Genomic DNA, 26855 nt, shown 5'->3' with positions numbered 1-26855 from the left:
AAGATGGAGAAGAGTTTGGCAAATGTATTTCAGGTAAAAAGACCCAGTGTCAATGACCAAAAGTGAGGGGTGCTCACTGGGATAGGAGGGAGGGAACTGTGTAGGGAAAGAAAGTGGCTGGCCAGAAGAACCATTTGGCTAGGGCCTTCTCACTTACAAAGGGCCTCAAATGTATGTGTTTAAAGTTATCTCCAAATGAGGTGATATATGTTAAAGGTATTGATTTATTTAATGCCAAAATTTCAGATATATCACAAATTTTGCAACCTTTATTATGTATTTATTTATTTCAAAATATGCTGGGAACTTAAAAATAGTTACAAATGACATGGACCTTCTCTGACTCTTGAAAGACTCTGAGAAATGGTATGAAAGGACATGGAAGCATGAGAAAGCTCAGGGTCTTCTGATTAGCTGTAGGACAAAGTGTTGGGAATGTTGGTAGATTTGACTGAAGAGGTGGGCAGGGGTCAGATGGTGAATGACCCATGTAAATTATGATAAGAAACTTGTCCTCTATCTTTTGGAGTATGAGAAGCTGCTGAAGGCTGTTAAGCAGGAGAATGATGTGTTATTAGTCAGCTTTGCTGCAGTAACAAAGAACTCCAAAAAATCTCAGTTACTTCATATATTTAATCCTCACATTACATGAGGACTGCAGATTAACTGAGCTTCTGCTCCAAGTTGCAGTCCTGGTCTGCTCAGGGTTTTCCCAGTTCCAGGACACAGGCTATGCTCTGAGCTAACATGGACAATACAGTGATAGAGAGAGAGCATGAGTCTGCCTTTAGATCCTCCACTCAGTTAGTTATGACATACTTCACATCTACCCATATTCCACTGGCTGGAGCATATCCTGTGCCAGTTCCCCCCATGGGGGAAGGGAAAAGATATTTGCAAAGTGCAATCAATCTACCAGGGGAGTCAGTCTTACTATGATGCCAGCTGGGCCACAGAAAACTAACAGGAGGGGGAAGGTTGGTGGAGACTACAGGAGGGAGATAGGTAGGTCTTCTATTAACCTGGCACATTCTACTACTTTTGATGTTCTGTCCATCATAAAAGAGCCTCTGGAGATGATATAAAATGATGAAAGCCATTGGAACACAGCCATTCAGTCAAAGTAAGAAGCAGTTTATGTCCCATGAGCAATGCTGGCTGTTGCCATATTGGGTCTTAATGGAGTGGCTGAGTGAACACAGTTGCTCATGTAAGGGTGCTTTGATCATCGTTTCTATTGCCAACCCGCCTCCCTCCCCCAAGTCCAAACACAGTCCACATCCTTTCCCAAGCTGTATGGTTTGCATGGACTCTATGACTGTGACCTCAAGAATAGTTAAAGATGCAAAGAAAATTTCACTTTTAGCCAGTTTTTCTCTTCTGTCACCCTGTCCTTGTCCTCTTCTCTCACTGGTTTTGATCTTTTTCCTCATTAGCCACATTCCTATGATATGGAGGATGTGGGACTACTACAGAGGAGAGACATTTGATAACCTTCACTGAAACATTGTGAAGTTCAGTTGTGGAGGAAAGTAATTATACAGAGCTGGTATGCACAGGAGAAAATTCACCCAAACCTGTTTTTTCTCTAGTTTTATGGGTCATCTTCCCTAAAATATGACAGTACATTAGAATGATATGATAAAAGAAATGAGTTCACTTTTCTTTTTAAATATTTTTTTAAAAATTCAGCTTCTCAGTCAGACTAGCCACATTTTCAGTGCTCAGAAGCCAAATGTGGCTGGTGGCTATTATTTGCAGAAATAAGAACATTTCCATGAGTTTAATAAATTATTTCAGACAGCCCTGAACTATTTCACTCCCTCTGCTTTAGGCCTTATCTTGGGGATTCTTGCATTCACCCTGCTTTTGGATTGGGCAGAACCCCTGCTGGGTTTAATTGCTATCCTTAGAGTGGCCACTGTGGACAGTTGGAGGTTCTTCTGTTCTCATGTCCCTCAGTTGCTCCCTTGCTTCCCTCTGCTGCTTCTCACACAGATGCTGATACTGTGCCAGTTGTGCAGCTCTGTGGTTTGTCTTCCTTCACTTGCACTGTGAGGTTCAAGGGGACACCTTACCACCTGACTTTATTATAAATTATTATTATAATAAATATCTGTGGGTTTTGAGTTTTGTTCTCCAGCTGCTCTGTTTTTTTATATGTGACTTCAAGAAAAGTCCAAAAACTATGCTTCTGATGTATTTACTGTTTCCCCCCAAATGCTCAGAATCAGCGTTTTAACAAAAACCCTAAATGTTGCATGTATGTTGAATTTTGGGAAACACTGATAGAGGTTCTGAGATATAGTAGGTCCTTCGTAAACAATTACTATATGATATCCTTTTTAAGTATTATTAGTTCAAACAGTCCAAATGTCTTTCATTATATTTATTTTCATTTCATTATATATAGACTGAATTTGTGTTAATAATTCTACCTAAGTAAAGACTTTCATTTAGGGTGACACACAGTAAAGCAAAACCCACTACTCCTGTATTACATTTCTATTACTCTTTCCATAGATTGAACTGGCTACTCTTTTCTAGATACATATATAAGGATGCTCCCCAATTACATCAAATAAAAACGTTATCTAGAAGATCAACAAAACTTCCTAACCAACCAGAGTCATGCATTGCTCTGGGGCAGGCCTCTGTTTGCAGAGTCTGGCAGATACTGAAGGGTAAATTTAGATGCCTTAAGACAAGACAAAGTCTGAGTTACATTTGTGATTTATTATCAATCAACCTGTGCTTCAGAAATTCTCTCAGTAGTTCTGGCCAGGTTGTTCAACTCGGACAGATGGCAAGTTTATAAAGTTCAGGGGTAATTTGCTTCACAGACACCTGATCCCAGCCTTCTTTTCCATTGCCTGTATTCACCCACTCAGGGATTTCTTTCCTTCCTCTTCACAGTTGTCTGTGTTTTGGAAAAAGAAAGGAATGCAAATCATAGTCTTCTAAGTAAAATACACGTCCCACTTGTTACTTCAGCTCTTCCCCACCCCCAACCTGCTTTTGTATCAGCAGATTTAAGACCTGGGAGTCAGATAAGAGAAAATTATTTTAAAAGAATGGAAGTGAAGAGTTTGAGATGATTCCTACATAGAAGTGTCTGGTTGGAAACTAGAAAAAAACAAAACAAAACAGGTACATAGAGATATTGTCACCAGAATAAAAATACATATGGTAGGTAATCAAAATCTTTTACCTTTGAGTGTCAGGGTAGTTTCTGTAATCAGATTTTTCAAGTTTCAGTTACTGGGGTACCATTTCAGGTAAGTGCACTGGGACCACTGTAGCAGGTCCGTTTCTACAAGTTACTGGCTGATAAACGAATTCTTCTCTATGTGCTAGAGTGCAAGCCAATATTAGTTGTCAAAGCAAAACAGGTAATTGCACTGAATGCTACAGTGTAGCTGAGAGGATTTCCAAAACAGAGGGTACTGTAGTCTTATATCAGAATTAATTGATTACTGAGTTAGCCTATAGATCTAGTTGTTCCATAGTTTGTTTAGCCAGATAATTGCATATCTTTTTTTACTTTTAGAGATGGTCTCACTCTGTTGCCTAGGCCAGAGTGCAGGGGTGCAATTGTTGGGGTTCAGGGGTTCAGGGGAACCCTGAGCTTCCCTGAGAGGACGTTTCTCCAGGTTCTTGGTCTATCGCGCTGTCAAGAATGAGAGAGGAGACCACGGATACCACACCCCAAGAGTGTTGCAGAAAAGTGATTTAGTTAGGTAGAGAGAAAAAGAAGGAGAGAAACAGCTAGCTCTCACACTGAATGAGAGAAAGAAAAGCTGCTCTCACACCTAGTGAGAAGGGTTCCCAGAGGGGGAAAACCAGAGAAGGAAAACTCCCCTCATACTGAGTGAGAGAATCCAGGAGATGAAAGACAGCTTTCACACTGGGTGGAAGGGGACCCCAGAAGGGAAATCCAGGAGGGGAAAGAGAGCTCCCGCCATGTTGGAGGGGAGTCCAGAGAGCTGGAAATCCGGCGTGGGTGAATGAGCAAGGGAATTTATCCTGGGAAAAATTCCCACCTCCCCAAGTTCCTCTGGCCAATGAAAGGAGTTCCTTAGAACTTCTGCTGGAGTGATTGACTCTTAGTTTCTTCCCTGAGCCCTTGAAATCTAAACATAAACGATTAAATCTCCCCAATGGAGAGAGATGGGAGGGGCGCATGGCACTGGGGCGTTCCTGCCCTTAAAACTATGCCCCCTTGTGGACCCTGGAAAGAGAACACATTCCCTCACAATCATAGCTCACTGTAATCTCAAACTCCTGAGTTCAAGTGATCCTCCCACCCCAGCCTCTGGAGTATCTAGGACTACAGGTGTGAACCACCATGCCCAGCTAATACATTTTTATTTTTTGTAGTGACTGGGTCTTGCTATGTTGCCCAGTTTGGTCTTAAACTCCTGGCCTCAAATCATTGTCCCACCACAGCCTCCCAAAGCACTGGGATTACAGGTGTGAGGCACTGTGCCTGGACTACTGCATCTTTTTATAACTTAATAAATTCATCAGATGTGTCTCATGTGGAGTTACTCTCCATCAAACCAGACTTGGTGATCAATTCACTGTTAATAGACCACTAAGCCCTTTTTTCTAAGCGATGAAAAGATAAAAGCCAAACTTGTCTGCCTTCCTTTTCCCACAGAAGGTCTCATTATTTGTGTGCCCAATATTTGCCATGGTGTGATGCCCTGCATAGCCTGTTGTCTAAGGCCCCAGTGATTTTAAAAGTGAATTATGGTTCTATATAGATCCTGAAATTACCTTGGGAAATCAGCTTCTGCCTAAAAGGCTCTATCACAACTAGCTGTGATTTCCAACTCAAGAGAACACTTTGTGATCCAAAATGCTCTGATTGGTGTAAGATCCAGAGGCAGGATAACATAGTCTGTGTCTCTAGAGCTAGAGAACCTGGGCTACAATCCTAGCTTTATGACCTACTCAGTACGGAACCTTGAACAGTTTATCTAGTCTTACGGCTTTCTCATCTGAAAAATGGAAATGATAGTAATAGCTCCTACCTCATTAGGATTGTTGTGAGGACAAGTCAATGAGTTAAAATAGGAAAATATAAGAGGGCTTGGCTCATGGTAAACACTATTAACATTCCAGCGATCATTTTAATTATTATTATCCTTATTGTTACCACTTGTATTATTGGTGGAGAAAATCTAAGAGCTGCTTCTAAGACAGCTCAAAATGTTCTGGACCAGGGGTTGTTGCTCCCATACACCCCTTCAGATATGCCCAGGCCAGGAGAGGTTGTCTAGTTTGTTCTGCTTCTAATCTAGTCCTCAAGGAGACCCTGAGCCTATGTGGGGCGAGCATAAATCATCAGAAGAGAGTGTGTAGGTGCTGAGTGATGGCTAGCCTTCTGCCACTTGGACTTGCAAATTTGATTTCTTTTTTTCAGTTTTCAGATTATTAAGCGTGCATTAGGTTATATAACAGAATGCGGTCAACGTAACTTTTTAAAAGGGAATAAAACTTTAAAAAGTATTGGGTGAGAACTAATACCAATACCAACGTGAGCTAATCGAACATGGTACCTTTCTGGGCAATTTACTTCCTCTCTCGGAGCTTTGTTTTTCTCACTGGTAAAACCAGAGTTTGAAATGAGCGAATCTTTATAGTCTCTTATAACTCTACTATTCTGTAAGTATAAGAAGACAATTCTTGAAGTCTGAATTATAGATTCTTCTATGGGGAAATAACTAAGTATATTGTGGCAGTTCATAACATAAATACTTTTCATATTCTACATAAGTGAAAGTGTCTGGTTCAACTTGATTTTTTTTTTTTTAGTAATATATAGCCCCTCTTGTTTTCCTAAGGACATTTTTTTTCATAGTATAGCAAGTACTGGCTTGGTATTGTCTGTCCTTTTCTTTTTAGCCATTCTGATGAGTGTGTAGTATGTAGTGGTACACAATGGTTTTAATTTGCACTTTTCTGATGACTAAAAATGTTGAGCGTCTTCTCATGACTTTTGGCCATTTAGTGTCCAAGTCTTGTGTGAATTTTTCTATTGGATTCTCTCATTTTTCTTATTTATTTATAGAAGTTTTAATTAATTTTATTCATATTTAGGGTACCAGCCTTTGATGAATATTTGAATTGCAAATATATTCTTATGTGTCTTCCTTTTCACTCTCCTAATGGCATCTTTTTATGAATAGAAGTTTGTGATTTTAATGAAGTTTATAAGTTCATAACTTTATTGTTAGTGCCTTTTGTGTCTTGTTTAAGAAATCTTTGCCTACTCCAAAATCATAAAATATTCTCCTGTTTTCTTTTCTTTTTATTTTTTGAGACAGAGTCTCGTTCTGTCCCCCAGGCTGGAGTGCAGTGGCACAATCTCGGCTCACTACAACCTCTGCCTCTCAGGTTCAAGTGATTCTCCTGCCTCAGCCTCCCAAGTAGCTGGGATTACAGGTGCCTGCCATCACACCTGGCCAACATTTGTATTTTTAGTAGAGATGGGGTTTTGGCATGTTGGCCAGGCTGGTCTTGAACTGCTGCTCTTAGGTGATCTGCCTTCCTCAGCCTCTCAAAATGCTAGGATTATATGCATGAGCCACCACGCCCATCTGTTTTCTTTTAAAAGCCTACTCAATTTATTCTGTCTTCTGTTTTCTTTGCAAAGCCTACTCAATTTGATTCTTTCACAGTAATATCTATCTATAATTGATTTGTGTGTGTGTGTGTAACTATATGATCTGAGACAGGAATCCAAGTACATTTTTTTTCTGTATGAATATGCAATTTACCCTGCATAATTTGTCGAAAAAGCCGTATTTCCTGTACATTGCAGTGCAGTTTATTTTTGCATTAATCAAGTGATTAAATATGGGTGAATCTGTTCTTTGGCACTGTATTTTGTTTCGTTGATATGTATTTTTCTTCTTTACCAATACCACACTCTCATAGCTAATAAAACTTTATAATATAAGTGATATAACTTTATAATAAATGTTGATATTTGATCAGGCAAAACTTCCAAATTTGTTCTTGTTTAATTGCCGTGGCTATTTGTGTCCCTTTGTATTTCCATATAAATTTTAGAATCTGTTTGTCAGTTCCTGCCAAAAATTCTCTAGAATTTTGGTTGGTATTTCATGGGCCACTTTAAGTGTGTTTTTGTGCAAGTTTATAGAAATGAAGTGTTTAATATTCAGGAGTCTTGCATAGTTCCCTTGTTTATCCTAACAGTTTGTCAAGTCTTTGGAGTTTTTTACGTATATTATCATGTTAACATGCTTAATGACAATCTCATATCTTACTAATCTTCATAGATTTTTTTTTTTTAAACTTTACATTTTCTGGTGTTATTGCTTTGGGCAGGACCTTCATTACATTGTCGAATAGAAGTGATGATAGTAGACATTCTTATTTTCTTCCTAATCTTAGAAGAAAATAGTACACTTTCAATATTTCACCAGTAAGCATAATGCTCTGTTGGTGCGCTGAAAATACATTGCTAGGCAAAAACAAAGCAAACAAAAATATAACTCCTGTCCTTATAAGGATTGCTTTATAATATTCACTTTTGAGGTAGGGGGTAAGGGGATACTTCTGTTGTCTATCTCAATTATTATTTTTAACTTTTATTTTAGGTTCAAGGGTCCATGTGCAGGTTTGTTACATATACATACGTAATGTATCACAGGGGCTTGGTGTACAGATTATGTCATTACCCAGGTGTTAAGCATAGTACATAATATGTAGGTTTTTCTTCATTTTTAAAATTATTATGCATGCATCATAGTTGTGTATGTTTATGAGGCACATGTGATATTTTGATACAAACTTAACAGTCTATAATGATCAAATCTGGGTTATTGAGATATGTATTGTCTCAAACATTTATCATTTCCTTATATTGGGAACATTCCAAATCTTCTATTTTGAAATATATAATAAATTACTGTTAACTGTATTTTTTGTGTTTAAACCTTTATTTATTTGTTTATAGTTTGTTACAGCAACTGCCTTCTTTATTTTTATTTTTGAGTTCCTCAACCTCCTCCTCTCCTTCTACCCTCAAGTAGGCCCCAGTGTTTGTTGTTCCCTTCTTTGCGTTCACGTGTAGTCAATGTTTAGCTTCCACTTATAAGTGAGAAAATGTGGTATTTGGTTTTCTGTTCTTGTGTTAGTTTGCCTCCATGTTGATCCATGTTGCTGCAAAGGACGTGATCTCATGCTTTTTTATGGCTGCATAATATTCCATAGTTTATGTGTTCCAGGTTTTCTTTATTCAGTCTGCCGTTGATGGGCATTGAGGTTGATTCCATGTCTTTGCTATTGTGAATAGTGCTACAATGAACATATGCATGCATGTGTCTTTATGGTAGAATGATTTATATTTCTTTGAGTATACACCAAGTAATGGAATTGCTGGGTCAAATGGTAATTCTGCTTTGAGTTTTATTATCTTAAATAAGAAATTGTTTCTGTTTAATAGATTAAAAACTATTTAGATTATCTTTTTCTTCTTGTGTCAGTAAGTTGTGTTTTTAAAAGACTGTTGACTATCCATTTTGTCAATTTTATTGGAAAAAACATGTTTATAATGTCATCTTAATACTTTCTAATATCTGTGGAGTCTACAGTGTGGTACCTTTTTCTATTTGTGTTATTTTTAATCTGTGTTTTTTTTTCTTATTTTCTTGATCAGCCTTGCTAGAGCTCTATTAAATTTATTAGTCTTCACCGATTTTGTTTTTATTGTTTATTTCTATTGCATTAATTTCTTCTCTTTTAAAATTTATTTTCTTAAATTTTCTTTGGTGTGATTTGCTGTTTTTTTTTTAGCTTCTCAAGTTGACTTATATGATAAATTTTAAGCTGTTTTTCTTTACTAATATATACATTTAGTACTTTAAATTTTACTATAAGCACCTTAACCACGTTCAATGTATTGATATTATGTATCTTTACTAGCATTCCATTAAAAATGTTTTCTAATTTTTTGTTTGACTTAAGGATTATTTAGGGGTGTATTTCTTAGCTTTCAAGCAGTTGGAAATTTCATAGTTTTTAAATTTTCTCTATCATTCTGTTATACATGTCTAGCGTAAATTTACTGTGGTTAGGCTTTGAAGATTTCATTCCTTAAAATCTGTTGAGGCTTGCTTTATGGTCCTGTGTATTGTCAGTTTTGGTAAATGTTCCATGTGCCCTTGAAAAAAAATGAATTCTGTTATTGTTAGTTGCATTTACATCAACTTGTCAATTATGTCAATTTTGTCATCACGTAGATTTTTTCTATCCTTATTTATTTTTTAAGTCTGTCAGTTCTTGCTTCACACACACACACACACACACACACACACACACACATACACACTATTGGGCGTGTACAGATTTAGAATTGTTTTATGTTCCTGATGGTTTGATTGCTTTATTGATCCACCATCTTAGTAGTGTTTCTTGCCATTTTGGTGTTTGTATGGTTTTTCTATCAACCTTTCTGTGTTCCTATATTTAAAGTTTGTTTTGTGAGCAGAATACACATTTTTTTCTAGTCTGATAATTTAGTTTTTAATTGGAGTATTTTCCCTCATGTCATTTGCCTTATTTTTGTCATGAATTTTTATTCCACATAATTTTTAAACACCACAGATATTGTTAATTTTATTTTTTAGAGTTAATATTCATTTATGCATATTCACAAAATTACTTTTTTGGTGCTCTTTATTTCTTCTTGTACTCCTAGTTTTTGCCTGAGATCATTTTTCTTCTGTTAGAAAGATCTATGTCTAGGATTTAAGAAATGCTTTCCTGATGATAATGAGTTCTCTGTTTTTGCTTGGCTAAAAGCATCTTTATTTCATCTTAATTTGAAGGAATATTTTTTCTGGGTATAGAAATCTAACCAGATGGCATTTAATAGTCTTGGATTTTCAAATAATTTTCATTATTTTTAATATTTACATTGATATTGGTATTCTAGTTGATTTCATGAACTTTCTTTTAACATCTCCTCCTCCTTCCTGGTATTTTTAAATGGAAATAGTGTAGAATTTGGAAAGATAAATGCCTTAATTCAAAAGTCATTTTTACCATTTACTACCTGTGTGAACTTGGTCAAATCATTTAACTTTTCTGAGCCAATTTTTAATCTATAAAGTGGGAAAAATATTATGTGGGCTCTGTTTCACTGGGAAGTTATGAGGGGACTGTTGAGATATTGTAAGTGCTTTGTAAAACATAAAGTACCAATATGCTCAGCTAGCAATTTTTAGTGTTATTATTTACTGGAACAGAAATATTTTCAGTGTATATATCCAGAATTCTCTTACAAATGCAGATTTTCATGAGCACCCACAAAATAGTTCAATGATATTATTAATGTATTTATTTATGTCTATCCTTTGTTATATTAAGGACATTGTTAAAAATTACATAAAATATAACTTACACAAGGTCAGTCACAAGTTTATTTCTCATCTTTCAAGTGACTAACATGAAAAGAAAAACCTGGACAGTTACATAATTCATGATGTCCATAAGATAAAAATAATTCATTATTCAGGAGAAGTGCCATTATTTCTTAATACTAAGTTCAGACAGGAATTTCCCTTTCAGTCTTTTTTATGATGTAGAGTTATTTAAAATATTTTCCTGCTGGTTTAGAGGTTATTGATTTGCATGTTTAATCCAAATCAGTGTTGGACTTATCTAGAATTTTAATATTCTGTTTCATACTCACCATGGGAGAATTATACATTTTAATGTGAGCTTCAAGTAGCTGCTCTTCCACTCCACTTGCAAATGGATTATATTCAGGGAATAATAAATAATGCCAATTTCCTTTTCAAAATGCTTGGATACACATTAGAGGGAAGGTTAGGCTATTAAAATTATATTTTGCATATATAAAATCATCAAAGTGCCTTAGGAAGATAATATTTAGCTGCATTTTATTTATTAGAGGCTAATTAAAAAAATCCTTATATTGATCAAATACTTAGAATCCTTACTATGTGCAAGCATATTAACTCTTGGTCTGTTTATTCTTTGGTAAAAAAGCTGTCATTCAGACTTACTTTTGTGCTTTATTCTTTCACTTTTTTGGTTTTTTTTGATAAACATTTAAATGGAAAAAAAAATTGAGACTGCACTTTTTAAGTCAACTAATGATTGTATGTTTGTGCGTCACAGCCAGTGCCCCAACACATCTGAGGTTTTGTATGATGAAAACATTTAAAATAGGATATTTGTTCCTTATTTAAATTCTTTGACTTTGTCTTTAGGTCACTGGCATGCATTTTATATGAGATGTGCTGCATGAATCATGCATTTTCTGGCTCCAATTTCTTATCCATTGTTTTAAAAATCGTTGAAGGTGACACACCTTGTCTCCCTGAGAGATATCCAAAAGAACTAAATGCCATCATGGAAAGGTATAGAAATAAATATGTTGTCACAGAAATAATTTAAAGTTGTAGTTATGTTTTAGTTCATTTGAAAACTAATTTTCTTTTTAAACATTACAGCATGTTAAACAAGAATCCTTCATTAAGACCATCTGCTATCGAAATTTTAAAAATCCCTTACATTGATGCGCAGCTACAGGTATTTAAAATGAAAGGGATTCGGAAAACAGGTATTAGCATTTATATCCACAGTCCATGTCTTGAAGATGTGCATTTGGGATAAGATGCAGTAAGAATCAACCAGAAGGGAGGAAAAAGATGAAAAAGAAGCTGAGAAAAATAGTAGTCAGGACAATCTCTCTGCAAAACCAGGTGTGTGTGAACTTCCATTCCCCAGTGCCACTGAAAATGAGAAATTAGGGCTATGATTTTCTGCCAAAACTCAACATCCACGCTTTGGAGCTCTGTTGATAGATCTTACCTCAACTCTTTGTAACTATATCCCTGCAGAGACAAGACTATACTAACAAAGAATACTAAAATCTAGGATTTTCATTGAGCATTTATAATCCCAATCCTTTATTATATATCTCTATAATACTTTTTAATGATTAGCTAAGTTTATTTTGTTTTCTGGTAAATTAGGAAATTTGATATAAAGGCTATGTCTCAGGTATTAGGAAAGCAGCAAATGGTACCCTCTTTAGAGGGCTTTTGTTATTTCGTTTTTCGTTTTTAACTTCTCAGGGTTTTACAATACAAATCCCTGAGGCAAGTTTCCTCTAATTTTATACGTACCTTTAAGAGGAACCACAAAATGGTCATCCTCCTTAAACACTGTGCATACCTTTTTATCAGTAGGACATGTTCCAAATCCAAAGGAAGCACAGGTGATAAATGATGTGTACTTATTAGTTAACTGCTGGGCACCGTGCTGACACCAGGGAATGCCCAAATGAAAGAAACAGGTAAATTTCTTATCCTTTGAACAAAACAGGACACTGTAAAACTAGGGAGAAAGGAAGGGCTTTGGTGGTCAAAGGAGCAGGTGACATTTCTTTACCAGCGAGCCAATGGGAAGCAACCAGCCATGTTAAGAGTCTCAGAAACAGTGTTCGAATCACAGGGAATAGCTGGCACAAAGGTGCTGATTATGTTGTGCCTCAGAGGTAGATATAGATGGGAGGGTTCTTATGCAAGCATGTGCTCTCAGGGAAGCCCATGCGGTCATGGGGAAGGCAGGACAGGAGAGGGGAGGCAGGCTGAAGTTTCCTGGTACTTGCAGCTTTCCTTATGTGCAGGCAAAGTGGGCACCAGTAGAGCCTGCAGGCGTCCTCTGAAAAATTGCCTCATATTCTGGTTGTGGGGATCAAAAGCATGCTGAAGAGGCTGTGAGCATTCCAAAAAAAGATGAAAAGGTACTCACAGGGATCTGCTGGGACCAGGCTGAGGCAAGTGAGGCCCTTGACTCTGGGGCAAAATTTAAGGGGACACTAAAAACTCATAATCAAGATAAGTTTATATAAAATTTTTGGAGATGGGGTTTCTTTGGTCTTGTTGCCCAGGCTGGAGTGCAATGGAGCGATCTCGGCTCACCACAACCTCTACCTCCTGGGATCAAGCGATTCTCCTGCCTTAGCTTCCCAAGTAGCTGGGATTACAGGCATGCATCATCATGCCTGACTAATTTGATATTTTTAGTAAAGACGGGGTTTCTCCATGTTGGTCAGGCTGGTCTCGAACTCTTGGTCTCAGGTGATCCACCTGCCTCAGCCTCCCAGAGTGCTGGGATTACAGGCATGAGCTACCGTGCCTGCCTGATAAGTAATACTTAATGCAATATTTTAAAAATCGAGATTAATGCTTAAAACCCCTGGTAACAAAATATTAAAAGTTTAAAGAAAAGATCCAGCAGGGCCAGGATTAGGGTGAGGCGAGTGAGGTAGAATTGTGTAAGTTTAGGGGTGGATCCTGTCTTTAAAGTTTTGCTATTGTAATCTTTATTCTTATTGACAATAATTTTGATTTTTAAAAATAATGTTTACTAAAATTGTTTATCTTGGTTACTGAGTTTTTTGGTGCCCTTTTAGACTTTGCACCTGAGGTATTTTACTGGCCTAAACCTTGCACTAGCCCTGGGAGTGTAGACACTGTCCTCCTCAGGCTGGAAGGTTGGAAAAAGCTTGTGTCTTCCTGTAGCTGAAGGGAGGCCTGCCCGTGACTGGCAAAAGGGAGTGAACAAGCAGTGCACCGTGAGGCTGGAGAGACAGGCAGGAGCCTGACCCTGCAGGACCTTCTTGGAAAAAGCTACCATGTAATATTTGTAACTCAGGGAAAAATAGCATGCTTTGTTCTCAGGCTTCCTGCCATGGTCAAAATTACCCCAAATCTCAAAAGATACTTGGTAATTTATTCCCTTTTATCCCTAAAGAGGAGCCTTTAAGATATGTGAGGGTTGTTGATCTTTTTTTTCAGCACCTAATGTGTAGATATTCAGAAATGACTCTGGAGGACAAGAATTTGGATTGTCAGAAGCAGGCTGCTCATATAATTAATGCCATGTAAGTAATTGCTTTGTTTTTAAAAAGCCCATCGAGTGTAAATGTTAAATGCATTTGTCTTTAAAAATCTATTAGTGCTAAACTGACTGCATGGAGCATCCTAGAATTCACTTAAGTCTTGCCAAGAAATTAAGGAGCTTCAGGAACTTCTGATTCCAAAACCCTTTACCCCAGGTGGTAGCAAATTGAAATCATAAAAGTTTAAACCACTGCACAGCTTACAGATCTGCAGGGTAGCCCTGCAGTTGCCTTGCAAGGATATAGAGATGTTAATATCTCAAATATTTCGTAACACTTATGCTAATGATCCTTCTGTAATAACCATAAATGGCTTTCACATGTCGTTTGTTTAATGTGAATTGGCAGAGTGTTTACTGAAAAGAAAACATTGTGGAGTCCTGGGACAATTGAAAATAAGCCGAAATTCACTTTCTTGAAATATACGTTCCCTCACAAAAGAACTAAACAATGTATTTCCCAAAGAACTATAACTATTTTCTGATCTCACTTCTCTCTCCTACCTCATTCAAAATTTTTGTTCTATAACTTGCAAGAACCCAGAATACTAGGTTCTTATATTTTGGGTTTTTGCATACTTGCACAGTCTTGTACAACTATGGTGTACAAGCGGTGTGCAGTACAGTGGGGTGAAAACAGAAGGCTTCAACAGGCTGACCTGGCACAAATATATTCCTCCAACACCCAGTCCAATGCTTCTCAGCTCCACCATGTTTGCTTCCCATCTTCACTCTCAAACTGAGGAAATTTGCATGATTTCCAGTTAAGATCCACTACGTACCACAGAGGGTAAATTTTTAGACATGTTCCTAATAACCTTGTTTTTTTCGTTTATTATCTGCTATTTCAAGAAAGGTTGAAATTTCCAATTTTATTAACTAGAGATGTGAGAGTAGTAGATATTTAAAAAATACTGGACTAGCTTTAGCTGTCATTTTGTACTGCAGTTATAAAACTGACACTGTTTACAACTAACGGCATTCTAGAATCCAGTTGTTTGGAGGGTATTTTACATTATGAAATATTGATTTCAGATAGTCACTGCTATTTTTGAGATCGCTGACTGTTTCAAGGAGATCCACTGGTCTGACAAAATAAGAGATGTATATTCCTGAAAATTGCATGTCCTCTGGAGTCTGTTGTCTGGCTGGTATTAGAGAGATATTAGAACTGTCCTCAGAGGTCATTACAATTTTCTCATAGTGTTTGTCAAGGAAAGAGTCGAGTGCAAGAGGTGTTGTATAGTATTGGGCCCTAACCAAGTCAGGAAGAGAAGCAAATGCCATTGAGAATGTGGTTGGAGTTCTTTCAATGTGCCTTCCCTCTGAAGAGCTTTAGGAGTGCACCCATCATCCCTGTCCACCTGGCTGCCTCTAGTCGGCCATCTTGCCCCCCTCCCTCGTGCTAAATCTTATTGACTATGTCTTCTATTCCAGGCTTAATATAGTAGATATTTTTGCTGCAGCATGATGTAGCGGTTAATTGCACAGATTAATAACACTCTTTCAATTCAAATTCTAGCTCCCAGGTAATACTCTACATTACTTTGGACCAATTTCTTAACCTCTCTATGACTATAAAAATAAATGTATCTACTTCATAGAATTGATCTGCATTTAAATAAATTAATTCATGTAAAGTGCTTGTAAGCTTGGGGTCATTACCTGCTAAAATGTTAGCAATGTTATTATTTAGCTTCTCAGTTAAAGAAACATGCTTACATTAATCATACATTGAAAGAGGTTTACGTACTAGTTGTTGGGATCAAAAACACTGAAGAGGCTGTGAAGCTGTAGTCAAAAGGTATTCACAGGGATCTGTTGGGACCAGGATGAGGCAAGTGAGGCACCTGGCCCTGTGGCAAAATTTCAAGGGGACGCCAAACACTTATAATCAAGATCAAATTTTAATGCAGTACTTTAAAACTCCAAATTAATGCTTAAAATCCCTGGTAACAAAATATTCAAAATTTAAAGACAGGATCCAGCAGGGCGAGGCAAGTGAGGTAGAATTATGTAAGTTCAGGGTTGGATCCTGTCTTTAAAGTTTTGTTATTGTATTCTTTATAGCTTTTTGTCATTAATTTTGATTTTTAAAAATAATGCTCATGAAAATTATCTTGGTTACTGAATTTTTTGGTGCCCCCATAGATTTAGCACCTGAGGTATCTCACTCGCCTAAACCTTGTGCCGGCCCTGGGGGTGCAGACATTGTGCATTACAGGCTGGGAGGTGGGAAAAAGCTTGTGTATTCTTGGGATCTAGGGTTTGAGCCTAGAGGTTGTTATTAATCTGTGCAATTAACTACTGCACCATGCTGCAACAAAAATATCTACTGTATTAAGCTCTGAAATCCCAGCTGGAGGAGACCCCTTGACCACCAGGGACACTTGAGTTGGTAGGGAGAGCTGCTTAGAGAAGTGGTAGGGGCACCATGGCAGCCAGTGTGGAGCCCAGAGGGTTTGGCGTGAGAGTGTCTGCAGCAGAGCATGCCCAGGGAGACCATTCCCCTAGGCTTGACCTGCTCCCATGGAAGACTTTAGATCCAGGGGAACTGTCAAACCTGAACTCTGCAGGGCAGTCTTGTCCATCAGAGGGGGCTGGTCTGACCTGAGCTTCCCTGAATCTTCTGGCCTCTCCTGAGGCCCAGCCTGGCCATGCCTGCTTGCAGTGCAGCTGCGGGTGCCCTGGGGGTCCACATCATAGCTCTTGTACTGCTGATGAATAATGTCTGGCTGGAGGAGAGATCCAGTGGGGAGGCCTGCTTCCTCCTTTAACTGCAGCTTCCCCAGGCCCACAGCCACCCACCTCCCCACGTTGCTTTTCTGGCACATACATACATGGGCAGATTTTGACTTTCCTGTCCTGCCAGCATGCATATGTATGCACACTGCCCTGCTACTGCTGCTTGTAGGACTGTATCCCTTCTTACCTCCCCTGCCATACCACCATTGCAGTGGGAGCCTTGGCAGGCACAGAGATAGCCAGCCCTGGCCCTGCCAGCACCCTGCCCCTGCATCAACACTGCTGTTGGAGTGAAACTAGATACAGAGAACAGTGGACCCTTATGTGCCCTGAGCAGCCACCCCTACCTGTGTGCCCACCAGCACTGAACCCCTGTGCTAACAGCGCCACCAGCAGGACCACATGCACAGTTGCCGGTGGAGGGCCCTGACTCCCTGAGCCATTCTGCCTCTGCTGCTGCTGTGAATGCCCACAGGGAGACAGGCACCTTGACACCTGCTATCACTCATCTACAGCTGACAAATATGCACCCCTCCACACTGCCACTGCCACTGCTGCTGCTGGCATGTACAAACAAGGATGGATCCTGCTGCTACCATCCTACAAAATGCTTTGGCTGGCATCACCCATCAGAGTGTAGTGACCAGCTGTCCAGGAGCACATTCCCCTCTACCTCCAACCCAGTGCAATGAGTTGACAACCTTGAGCAGCCAGAGAACAGAGTTGGGACCCATTACAAGTTCCCCAGAGTTAAAGCACAGTCCAGTAGTTGGGATCTGAGTGCTGGCTGCCTAAAATTTTCCAGAAGCAAAGTCACTCTATTGAAGCCACCTTATACCACAATCAAACCCTCAAAGTTATCAAATAGAATAAAAGGAAAGAAAATCCAAAGGATAGCAACTTCAAAGATTGAAGGAACTTCCACCCACAAAGATGAGAAAGAGCCAGTGCAAGAACTTTGAGAACTCAAAAAGCCAGACGGCCTTCTTTCCTCCAGATGACCACAGCACCTCTCTAGCAAGAGTTCTGAATCTGACTGAGAAGGCTGAAATGACAGAAATCGAATTCTGAATATTAATAGGAATGAAGATCATTGAAATGCAGGAGCACATTGAAACACAATCCAAGGAAGCTAAGAAACATAATAAAATGATATAGGAGCTGACAGACAAAATAGCAGTATAAAAAAGAATGTAACTGACCTGATTGAGCTAAAAAACACACTACAAGAATTTCAGGCCAGACAAGGTGGCTCACACCTGTAATCCCAGCACTTTGGAAGGCTGAGGTGGGTGGATCATTTGAGGTCAGGAGTTCAAGATCAGCCTGGGCAACATGGTGAAAACCCATCTCTACTAAAAATACAAAACTTAGCCAGGTGTAGTGATATGTGCCTGTAATCCCAGTTACCAGGGAGGCTGAGGCAGGAGAATCGTTTGAACCTGGGAGGTGGAGGTTGCAGTGAGCTGAGATAGTGCCATTGTACTCCAGCCAGGATGATGGAGTGAGACTCCATCTCAAAATAAAGAAAAAAATGCAATCTCAAGTATTAGTATCAGAATGAACCTAGCTGAGGAAAGAATCTCAGAGCTTGAAGAATAGTTTTCTGAAATTACACAGGAAGAATAGAGAAAAATGAATGAATAAAACCTGTGAGAAATATGGGATTATATAAAGAGATCAAATCGTGTCCCTGAAAGAGGTATGGAAAGTGAAGCAACTTGAAAAACATAGAAATGTGTTACATAGAAACACAGAAATATCATCCATGAGAACTTCCCCAACCTAGCTAAAGAGGCCAACACTCAAATCAGAAAATGCAGAGAACCTCAGTAATATACTTCACAGGATCATCCCCAGGACACATAAGCATCAGGACAACATAAGCATTTTGACCTAGGTTTTCCTAGGTCAAAATGAAAGAAAAAATGTTAAAGGCAGCTGGAGAGAAAGGTCAGGTCACATACAAAGGGAAGCCAGTCAAACTAACAGTGGATCTCTCAGCTGGAACCCTTCAAGCCAGAAGACATTGGGGGCCAATATTCAGTATTCTTAAAGAAAAGAAATTCCAACCAAGAATTTCATATCTAGCCAAACTAAGCTTCATAAGTGAAGAAGAAATAAGAGCCTTTTCAGACAATCAAATACTGAGGGAATTTATTACCACCAGACCTGCCTTATAAGTCCTCCTGAAGGAAGCACTAAATATGGAAAGAAAAGAACAACCATACAAACAAGTCTGCAAAATAACCAGATAACTTCATGATGACAGGATTAAATACACAGATATCAATACTGACCTTGAATGTAAACAGACCAAATGCCACAGTTAAAAGGCACAGTGTCAGTTTGGATAAAGAAGCAAGGCCCAACTGTATGCTGTCTGCAAGAGACCCATCTCACATGCAAGGACACACAAAGGCTCAAAGTAAAGGGATGAAAAAAATCTACCAAGCAAATGGAAAATAGGAAAAAGCAGAGGTTGCTATTCTGATTTCAGACCAAACAGACTTTATACCAATAATAATTAAAAAAATAAGAGCGTCACATAATGATAAAGGGTTCAATTTAACAAGAATATCTAACTATCCTAAATATGCATGCACCCAATACAGCAACACCCAGATTCATAGGGCAAGTTTTCAGAAACCTTCACGCCTGTCAGAATGGCAGATCATGAGGTCAAGAGATCAAGACTATCCTCACCAACGCAGTGAAACCCCATCTCTACTAAAAATACAAAAATTAGCAGGGTGTGGTGGTGCGCACCTGTAGTCCCAGCCACCCGGGAGGCTGAGGCAGGAGAATCGCTTGAACCCAGGAGGCAGAGGTTGCCGTGAGCTGAGATCACACCACTGCACTCCATCCTGGTGACAGACCGAGACTCTGTCTTGAAAAAAAAAAAAAAAAAAAAGTAAAAAAATAGACGCTGGTGAGATTGCAGAGAAAAAGGAACATTCTTATACCATTGTTGGTAGTATAAATTAGTTCAACCATTGTGGAAAACTGTGGCAATTCCTTAAAGACCTAAAAACAGAAATATCATTTGACCCAGCAATCCCATTACTAGATATACACCTAAAGGCATATAAATCATTCTGTCATAAAGACGCATATATGCATATGTTCATTGCGGCATTGTGCACAATAACAAAGACATATATCATCAACCTAAATGCCCATCAGTGGTAGACTAGATGAAGAAAATGTGGTACATATACACCATGGATACTACACAGCCATAAAAATAACAAGATCATGTCCTTTGCAGCAACGTAGAGCTAGAGGCCTTTATTCTTAGCAGAGTAACGCATGACCAGGAAACCAAATAACACATATTCTCACTTATAAGTGGGAGCTAAATGATAAGAACACATGACACATAGAGGGGAACAACAGACATGGAATTTTCAGAGGATGAAGGTTGGGTGGAGGGAGAGGATCAAGAAAAATAGCCAGTGGGTACTAGGCTTAATATGTGGGTGACAAAATAATCTGTATAACAAACCCCTATGACTCAGGTTTATCTATAGAGCAAACCTGCACGTGCAACCCTGAACTTTAAATAAAAAATAAAAAAATAAGATTTAGGTATTATAATATTAGCATTTTGGAATACTTTTTATGTGCCAGACACTGTGCATATGTTAACTCATATGATATTCACTGCAGCCCATTCTTTACAGTTGAGAAAACTGAGATACAGGGAGGTTCAGTTACTTGCCGAAGGCCACAGAGCTAATGAGTGGTGGAGGTGGGATTGAAACCCTGCCTAACTCTAAAGATTGTGTGTTTTATCCACATGGTGGAATTACTGTGCCATGCTATTTACTCTTTAATGGCCAAGATCCTAATTCGTTTTACATTATGAAAACTAGTCATTGGCAATGAAATGAGCAGGAGTTTGGAAAGTGAATAATTTGCTTTTAAACAAAAATCCAATTTGAAAAATTCTGCTTATTAACTGTAGTCCTGGTTGGCTCATTACGTACCCAAAGCTTATGAGCTTTTGCCTGGCCTGTCTCAAGATGCTTTTGCTCTCAGCAGTGTAGTGATACTTTTATAAAATATTTGTTTAATTTCTCTGAACATATTTGGAATGGGTTATATGAGGGGAATCTTTGTTATTTATAGGCAAAAAAGGATCCACCTGCAGACTCTGAGGGCGCTGTCAGAAGTACAGAAAATGACACCAAGAGAAAGGATGCGGCTGAGGAAGCTCCAGGCGGCTGATGGGGAAGCCAGGAAGCTGAAGTAAGCGCCTGCCTTTTAGGCACTCACGCCCTGGACTACTTCTCAGGGCTCTCAGGGAATTTACAAAGAAAAGCAAAAACCAAAACAAGAAACATCAGTGCATATGGTTATGTATTTATGTGTTTATTCATTTGTTCATTCACTCCAAGATGAATATTGAGCCACAGATTGAATGTCAGGTGCTATTAATATCAGGCTTTCAGTCTTGGGTGAAGGGAAAGATGAACTATTTGGGAGGTTATTAATGATGAAAATAGAGCCAGTTTCCAAATGAAACCTCATTGTTGTTGACAGCTTCTGTACATACCCCAGCAGGAGGATGAAAAGGAGGCGTCGCTGTTTTACCCGGATTCCCTAGGTTCTTGCTGTGTACCTTCTACCAGGGTACCTCACTTATTTATAGGAAGGAGACTTTGTTGGCAGGAAATCATTAGCTTTTGGAAAAAGCAGACTGGAAACAGAGCTCTTTTCTGTCAAGTGAAGCATTTAGAAAAGTCTACGCTCAGGGCAGTGCTGCTGGCGGGAAATATCACTAGTAATTAGAGTATTTACATGAAAAAGTGAAATTTCAAGTGTTCGCCAGGATGTACAGAAAAGGGAACCCTTGTACGGGAGTGGTGAGAATGTAAATCAGTACAGCCATTATGGAAAAATTGCATGATGATTCCTCTAAAAATTAAAAATAGAACTACCATATGATCCAGCAATCCTATATTGGATTTATATCCAAAGAAAATGAAATCAGTATGTTGAAAAGATACTTACACTCCAATGTTCATTGCAGAATTATTCACAGTAGCCGAGACATGGAATTAACCTACATATCCATCAACAGATAAGGGGATAAATAAAATGTGGTATACTGGATAAATAAAATAAGTGGAGTACTATTTAGCCTTAAAAAGAAGGTAATCCTATCAATTGCAACAACATGGCTGAACCTGGAGGACATTATGTTAAGAGACATAAGCCAGGCATAGAAAGACAGATACTTCATGATATCACTTACATATGGAATCTTAAAACGTTGAATTCACGAAAGAAGAGAGTAGAATGGTGGTTACTAGGGACAGGGGGCCATGAATGGGGAAATATTGGTCAAAGGGTAAAAAGTTTCAGTCAGACAGGAGAAATAAGTTCTGGAGACCTATTGTACAGCATGGTGACTGTAATTAATAACCATGTTTTGTATTTTTGAAAATTGCTAACAGAGTAGAGCTTGATTTAATCATCCCACGATGTATGAAAACATGTATGAAAACATCACATAGTACACATAAATCTAAATGGTTTTGTCAATTAAATTTTAATAAAGCTGAAAAAATACATGTATAAAAATAGAATTTCAAAGAGCCCTAGACCCTCAATTTCTGAAAGACTGATTTATCTGTTGGTAGGTTATCAGACTTCCTAATTTTTCTTTGTTTTTCTTCCTCTGCCAATGTTTTGGCAGCTTAGGAGCCCCAAGTCAAGAACTAGAGAGACAGAAAAAACCTGAAAACAAATCTATTCATTTTGTTACCTTGTTAATTTATCTGAAAAATGATTTAGAGGTGTCTTTGTACTTAGAATGAATATCATGATAAGCCAAGTACGAATCTATAAGTCTATTTTCCCTTAACATGTACTTTCTTTAATAAATGGGTAGAAAAAGATTTCTATGAAAGTACTTTGTGGGCAGTGGTGTGCTGGTAAATATTTAACAACCAGCTCTGGATCTGAAGGAGGCTGCTAATTTGTTTGCTGATTTCTCTGGTATAAATACTTCCACCATGGCCAGTATCAAGTTACTAATATGATATCATATAGTGTTCAGTTGGGAAGATATGTACACAATCTGCCCTTGGGAGCCAATACAAGTTGGCTTCTGCAAACCACTGTGACATTGAGTGTGGGTTTTACTGGAAAAGTATATTCACATAAATTGCTTGAGCCATTGCATCAGCTCCTTGCCCCAAATCTGTTTCTAATACCTTAGAAGTAGTGATATTTCCAAGATAACATGATTTGTGTCACTGACTGAGGGTAAAAGGAAAATTAAATTTCTGATAGGAACAGATTAAAAAGCCAAATTTAATACTTTATGTGCAGATTACAAAATATCATTTAGATTCAAACAGTTTTATATTCAAATAAATCACATACCTTTCACATGACATACTAACAGTTTTTCGTTTGAAGGTAATGGTTTTAAATACAGTTTGGCCTTGATTTGGTGAATAAATTGTATTGGAATTGTTTCTAATTGTTGATTCTAGAATCAAGGGGGATCATGTGTTTTAGCTAGAAAATGACTATTGTCAGAAGAATTATAACGTACTCATTTTAGAGATAAGAGAGTTTGACTAGAAGGGTGTTCAGTGACTTTTCGGAAAGCCTGAGTGTAAGTTAGCCCACAAGTTGATAATAAGAAGTCAAATCTTTCTTCCAGTTTAGTAGCAGGTCTCTTAAACTCAACTCTCCTGTAATAGAGAAAACAAAGTAAACGTGTCTAGAAAAATTCCCCTGCACAGTGACTCCCATATATTTCCTCACAAATTCTTTTATATGTAGCTCTGTTTTTACTTTTTATGGGTTTGTTCCTCCTGAAAGCAGTTTTTGTGTCATTAGTGTGTGTTAGGCACATGCTAGGCACTGGGAACACACAGCCCTGTCATCGCACTCGGAGAACGCACAGAGATGAGCACTGCTTTCTCCTGCTGCTGCATTTTGGGATTTGTAAGGGGGAGTAAGGAACCAAAGCATACTGTGTGCTTTAAAGAGAATCAGCTGGGCGCTTCACTGCATTCACCTTGATGAGGGAGAGACCTGATGGCCTGGTTTTCCAATCCCCCAGTCTGCCTGTTGAAATAAGGATCACACTCATCTGTAAAATATAGATATGGCTTTAGCAATTCAGTTATTTTTCTACATTCACTTTAAACTTACAGAAAGATTGTGGAAGAAAAATATGAAGAAAATAACAAACGAATGCAAGAATTGAGATCTCGGAACTTTCAGCAGCTGAGTGTTGATGTACTCCATGTAAGTACCCTCTTACTTTAAATTTTACATAAAAATTTTTCTTGCTTCGTATTCATGGCAATGATTGGGTGGGAAAAGGGACAATGGAGAAAATAAGAACATCTAGATTAATCTACATTCTAGGAAGGATTCTAGAATGTAGGTCAACAGTTGGTGACAACAATTCAAAGTGGCTGTAGCCAGAGGTGGATCAATTGATCGGTTTAATAAAAATCAAGTGCCTACTCTGTGTAAGACAACTGAATTGGCACTGAATGCATAATTGATGGGTTAAAATGATTAACTGACAGAACAAATGTGTGTTTCTAATTTTTAATTCCACCCATGCTATGGTTGCTTTACCTCTTTAATACATTATTCTCTTTGTCTTGTTTTTTTCTTCTTTTCCTTTTTATTTTGTCTCCTACCCATTTTGTTGTACATTATGGTAATAACTTCATTCAAACTTGAACTGCCATAGATGTTCAATAATGAATAGAGTTGTAGATTCATGTGAAATGACCCCAAATTCATGTCCTCGGCATTCCAAATCTGTAAATAGCAAACACCATTTTCTTTGATGGTTGACAGTATCTCCACAGGCCATGGGTAGGCTCTGATTAATAAGGTGGTCTTTACAGCATCAAATTTGGGCAATAGACATCAATACCAACACCATGGCTCTTCAGGTAAAAGCAACTTGGGATGAAGTCATTTCTGTGGAGAACTTCTACTGTCTCAAATTCTGGTTATTTATTAATTGGAGATCCCTGCATGTGAGAGATTCTGTCCTTTAGCAGGAATCGCCAAGCCCCCGAGGCTGTGGGGACAATCCCCCAAGCCCCAGGAATGCTAATTCTTTTGTAGCTTGGTTATCGGAGGGCTCCAAACCCTAGGGCATGTAGGAGAGCTCACCCTCAGCCAGACAGGGCTCCACTTTAAGGGGGAGAGCTGCCAGTGATGCATCTTTCTCAATTATTTAGGGGTTCTGGGTGCTTTGGAGTTCTAAAAATCCCAAGTTGGGAGCAATAAGAGGCCTAGTTTCCTCTGACCTCAGGAATCTTCCTCTCTTTGATGGACCAGTTAGCAGACAATGTGGGATGCTGATGATAAGTACCCAATTCCATCTCCCTTTTCCCACCCATCTGCCATTCCATTTAAGTGAAGCCTCCCTGTGGGGTCTGTTGCAGGCTCCAGAGACTTGGGAGATGCTTTCTTTCCTGCTCAGGGAACTTGGTGAGTGAAGGACTTACTGGCTAAAGGGCCACGGGGTCAACAATAGGGCTGGATCCCTAGGTGGAGAAGGATCTTGAGGCAACTACCGTGGAAGTGCTCAAGCCCCCTCTGAAAACTGGGTGCCTTTCTTCAGCTTCCCACATGCTTCTAGGCCCTGCAAATGATAGCCCATGAAGGGGAGTCTTTTTCTCTGGTTCAGTCGGCTTTGTCCCCACAGTGCTGAGAACTGCACATTCCCGCAGATCCTGACAAGGAGGCTGACAAAATTATAAGGATTCTGAGTTTGTTAATGTGTAAACTACTTGCTTATTCAGCTATAGAAATGAGGATGTAGAATGCTCAGCGATCCCTGATTCTAAGGGATTTTCCCCCTAAGATTTAAAATTGAGAAGTAGAGGCATGGTATTCTTTTGTTTTATAAAATCTAAATGACTTCATTCTTGAGGCTACTATATGGCAAAAAAGAAATTTAGTTTCAAATATGAGCTTAAATAATAGTGTCTGTTAATTTGCTTAACTTTTTTGCTTTTCTTTTTTGACCCTTCAAGATCACCCTGTTTGTGTTCTTTTTTATTGGACAGTATTATTATTGGTGTTATTACTACGTTGCATGAGGTCTTGCCTTCCTCTTATAAATCAAGGTCCTTTTGAGGTCCTGAAGTAAATGAGGATAAGCCTGAGACCATATGGCAGAGAAAATCCCAAGAAATGTTGTTATCCGTATATTATTTCATAGAACATGGGAGCCAGACACAGAGTTCTGATCTTGGCCCAACTCAGTGAAGAAAGAGAGGATTTCACAAGGATCCTATGAATTCCCAACTCGTGACTTTCTCAGTGACTTCCCAGTTTCATCCCCTTTCCATCAGCAAGGAGCAAAGGGAGCAGGAGGAGAAGCGACAGATGCTGATGCTGTTCTGGCCAAAGACTGTGGTTCGTTCTGAGGTTTAGTGCCACCACTGTCTTTGGCCCTGAGCTTTCCAGAAGCATGATTCCTATGTTTATATATTGATGGGGGCAGAAATGCTCCAGGCAGATAGATGGCTGTTGAATCTGTTCTGCTCGAACACTGTCCTCTTGCCAGCTGGTTCGGGCCCACAGCCTGGGTGGCTCAGCACCCCCAGGCATCCTGCCCTGTTTTGTGCAGTCACATCAGCCATCTCCCTCTGGCATATGGTCAGCATCCCAGCTCTCTTTAAATTGTGTTCAAGAAAACCTTCTCAGCCCACTTGGGTCCACAATCAATGGACCCTCCTCCAAATTCTTATGGCTTATTGAATTCTCAAACTTGAAATGCACCTGGATCACCTATGAATCTTGTTAAGATGTAGACTCTGATTTGATTAGTCCAGGGTGCAGCCTGAGATGTTGCATTTCTTATAAGCCTTCTGCTAATTTCAGTGCTGATGGTCTGATTCCTGTGTACACTCTGATTAATAATGAATAGAAAATGGGCCTCCCGAAATCAGCACTTTACCTTCAGATGAAGGAAGACTTGGAAAACCACTGCTGAACAGACCTTGTCATAATCTCTTTAGGAAAAAACACATTTAATAGGAATGGTGGAAAAGGAGGAGCAATCTGAGGGAAGATTTTCTTGTTCACCACAGGAGGAGGATGAAGAGAGATGGCAAGGCAGG

At 38.8% G+C, this 26855-nt stretch overlaps 1 protein-coding gene across 5 annotated transcripts in view; it reads left to right on the top strand.

Annotated features, from left to right (window-relative positions):
• Positions 1-26855, top strand: part of NEK11 (NIMA related kinase 11) — a 308049-nt gene that overhangs the window by 107400 nt on the left and 173794 nt on the right. For all 5 annotated transcript variants that reach the window (XM_032266836.1, XM_032266829.1, XM_032266853.1 and 2 more), the window contains 5 exons: positions 11277-11426; positions 11520-11598; positions 13875-13960; positions 20857-20976; positions 23907-24000. In XM_032266836.1, coding sequence (XP_032122727.1) covers positions 11277-11426; positions 11520-11598; positions 13875-13960; positions 20857-20976; positions 23907-24000 — 529 coding nt within the window. The remainder of the gene's footprint in view (positions 1-11276; positions 11427-11519; positions 11599-13874; positions 13961-20856; positions 20977-23906; positions 24001-26855) is intronic.

This window comes from Sapajus apella, unplaced genomic scaffold, assembly GCF_009761245.1.
Source record: "Sapajus apella isolate SASKATOON/1434 unplaced genomic scaffold, GSC_monkey_1.0 scaffold4, whole genome shotgun sequence".
NCBI classification, from domain to species: Eukaryota; Metazoa; Chordata; class Mammalia; order Primates; family Cebidae; genus Sapajus; species Sapajus apella.
The sequence above is the reverse complement of the archived record's forward strand: the minus strand, read 5'-3'. Positions and strand labels throughout refer to the sequence as shown.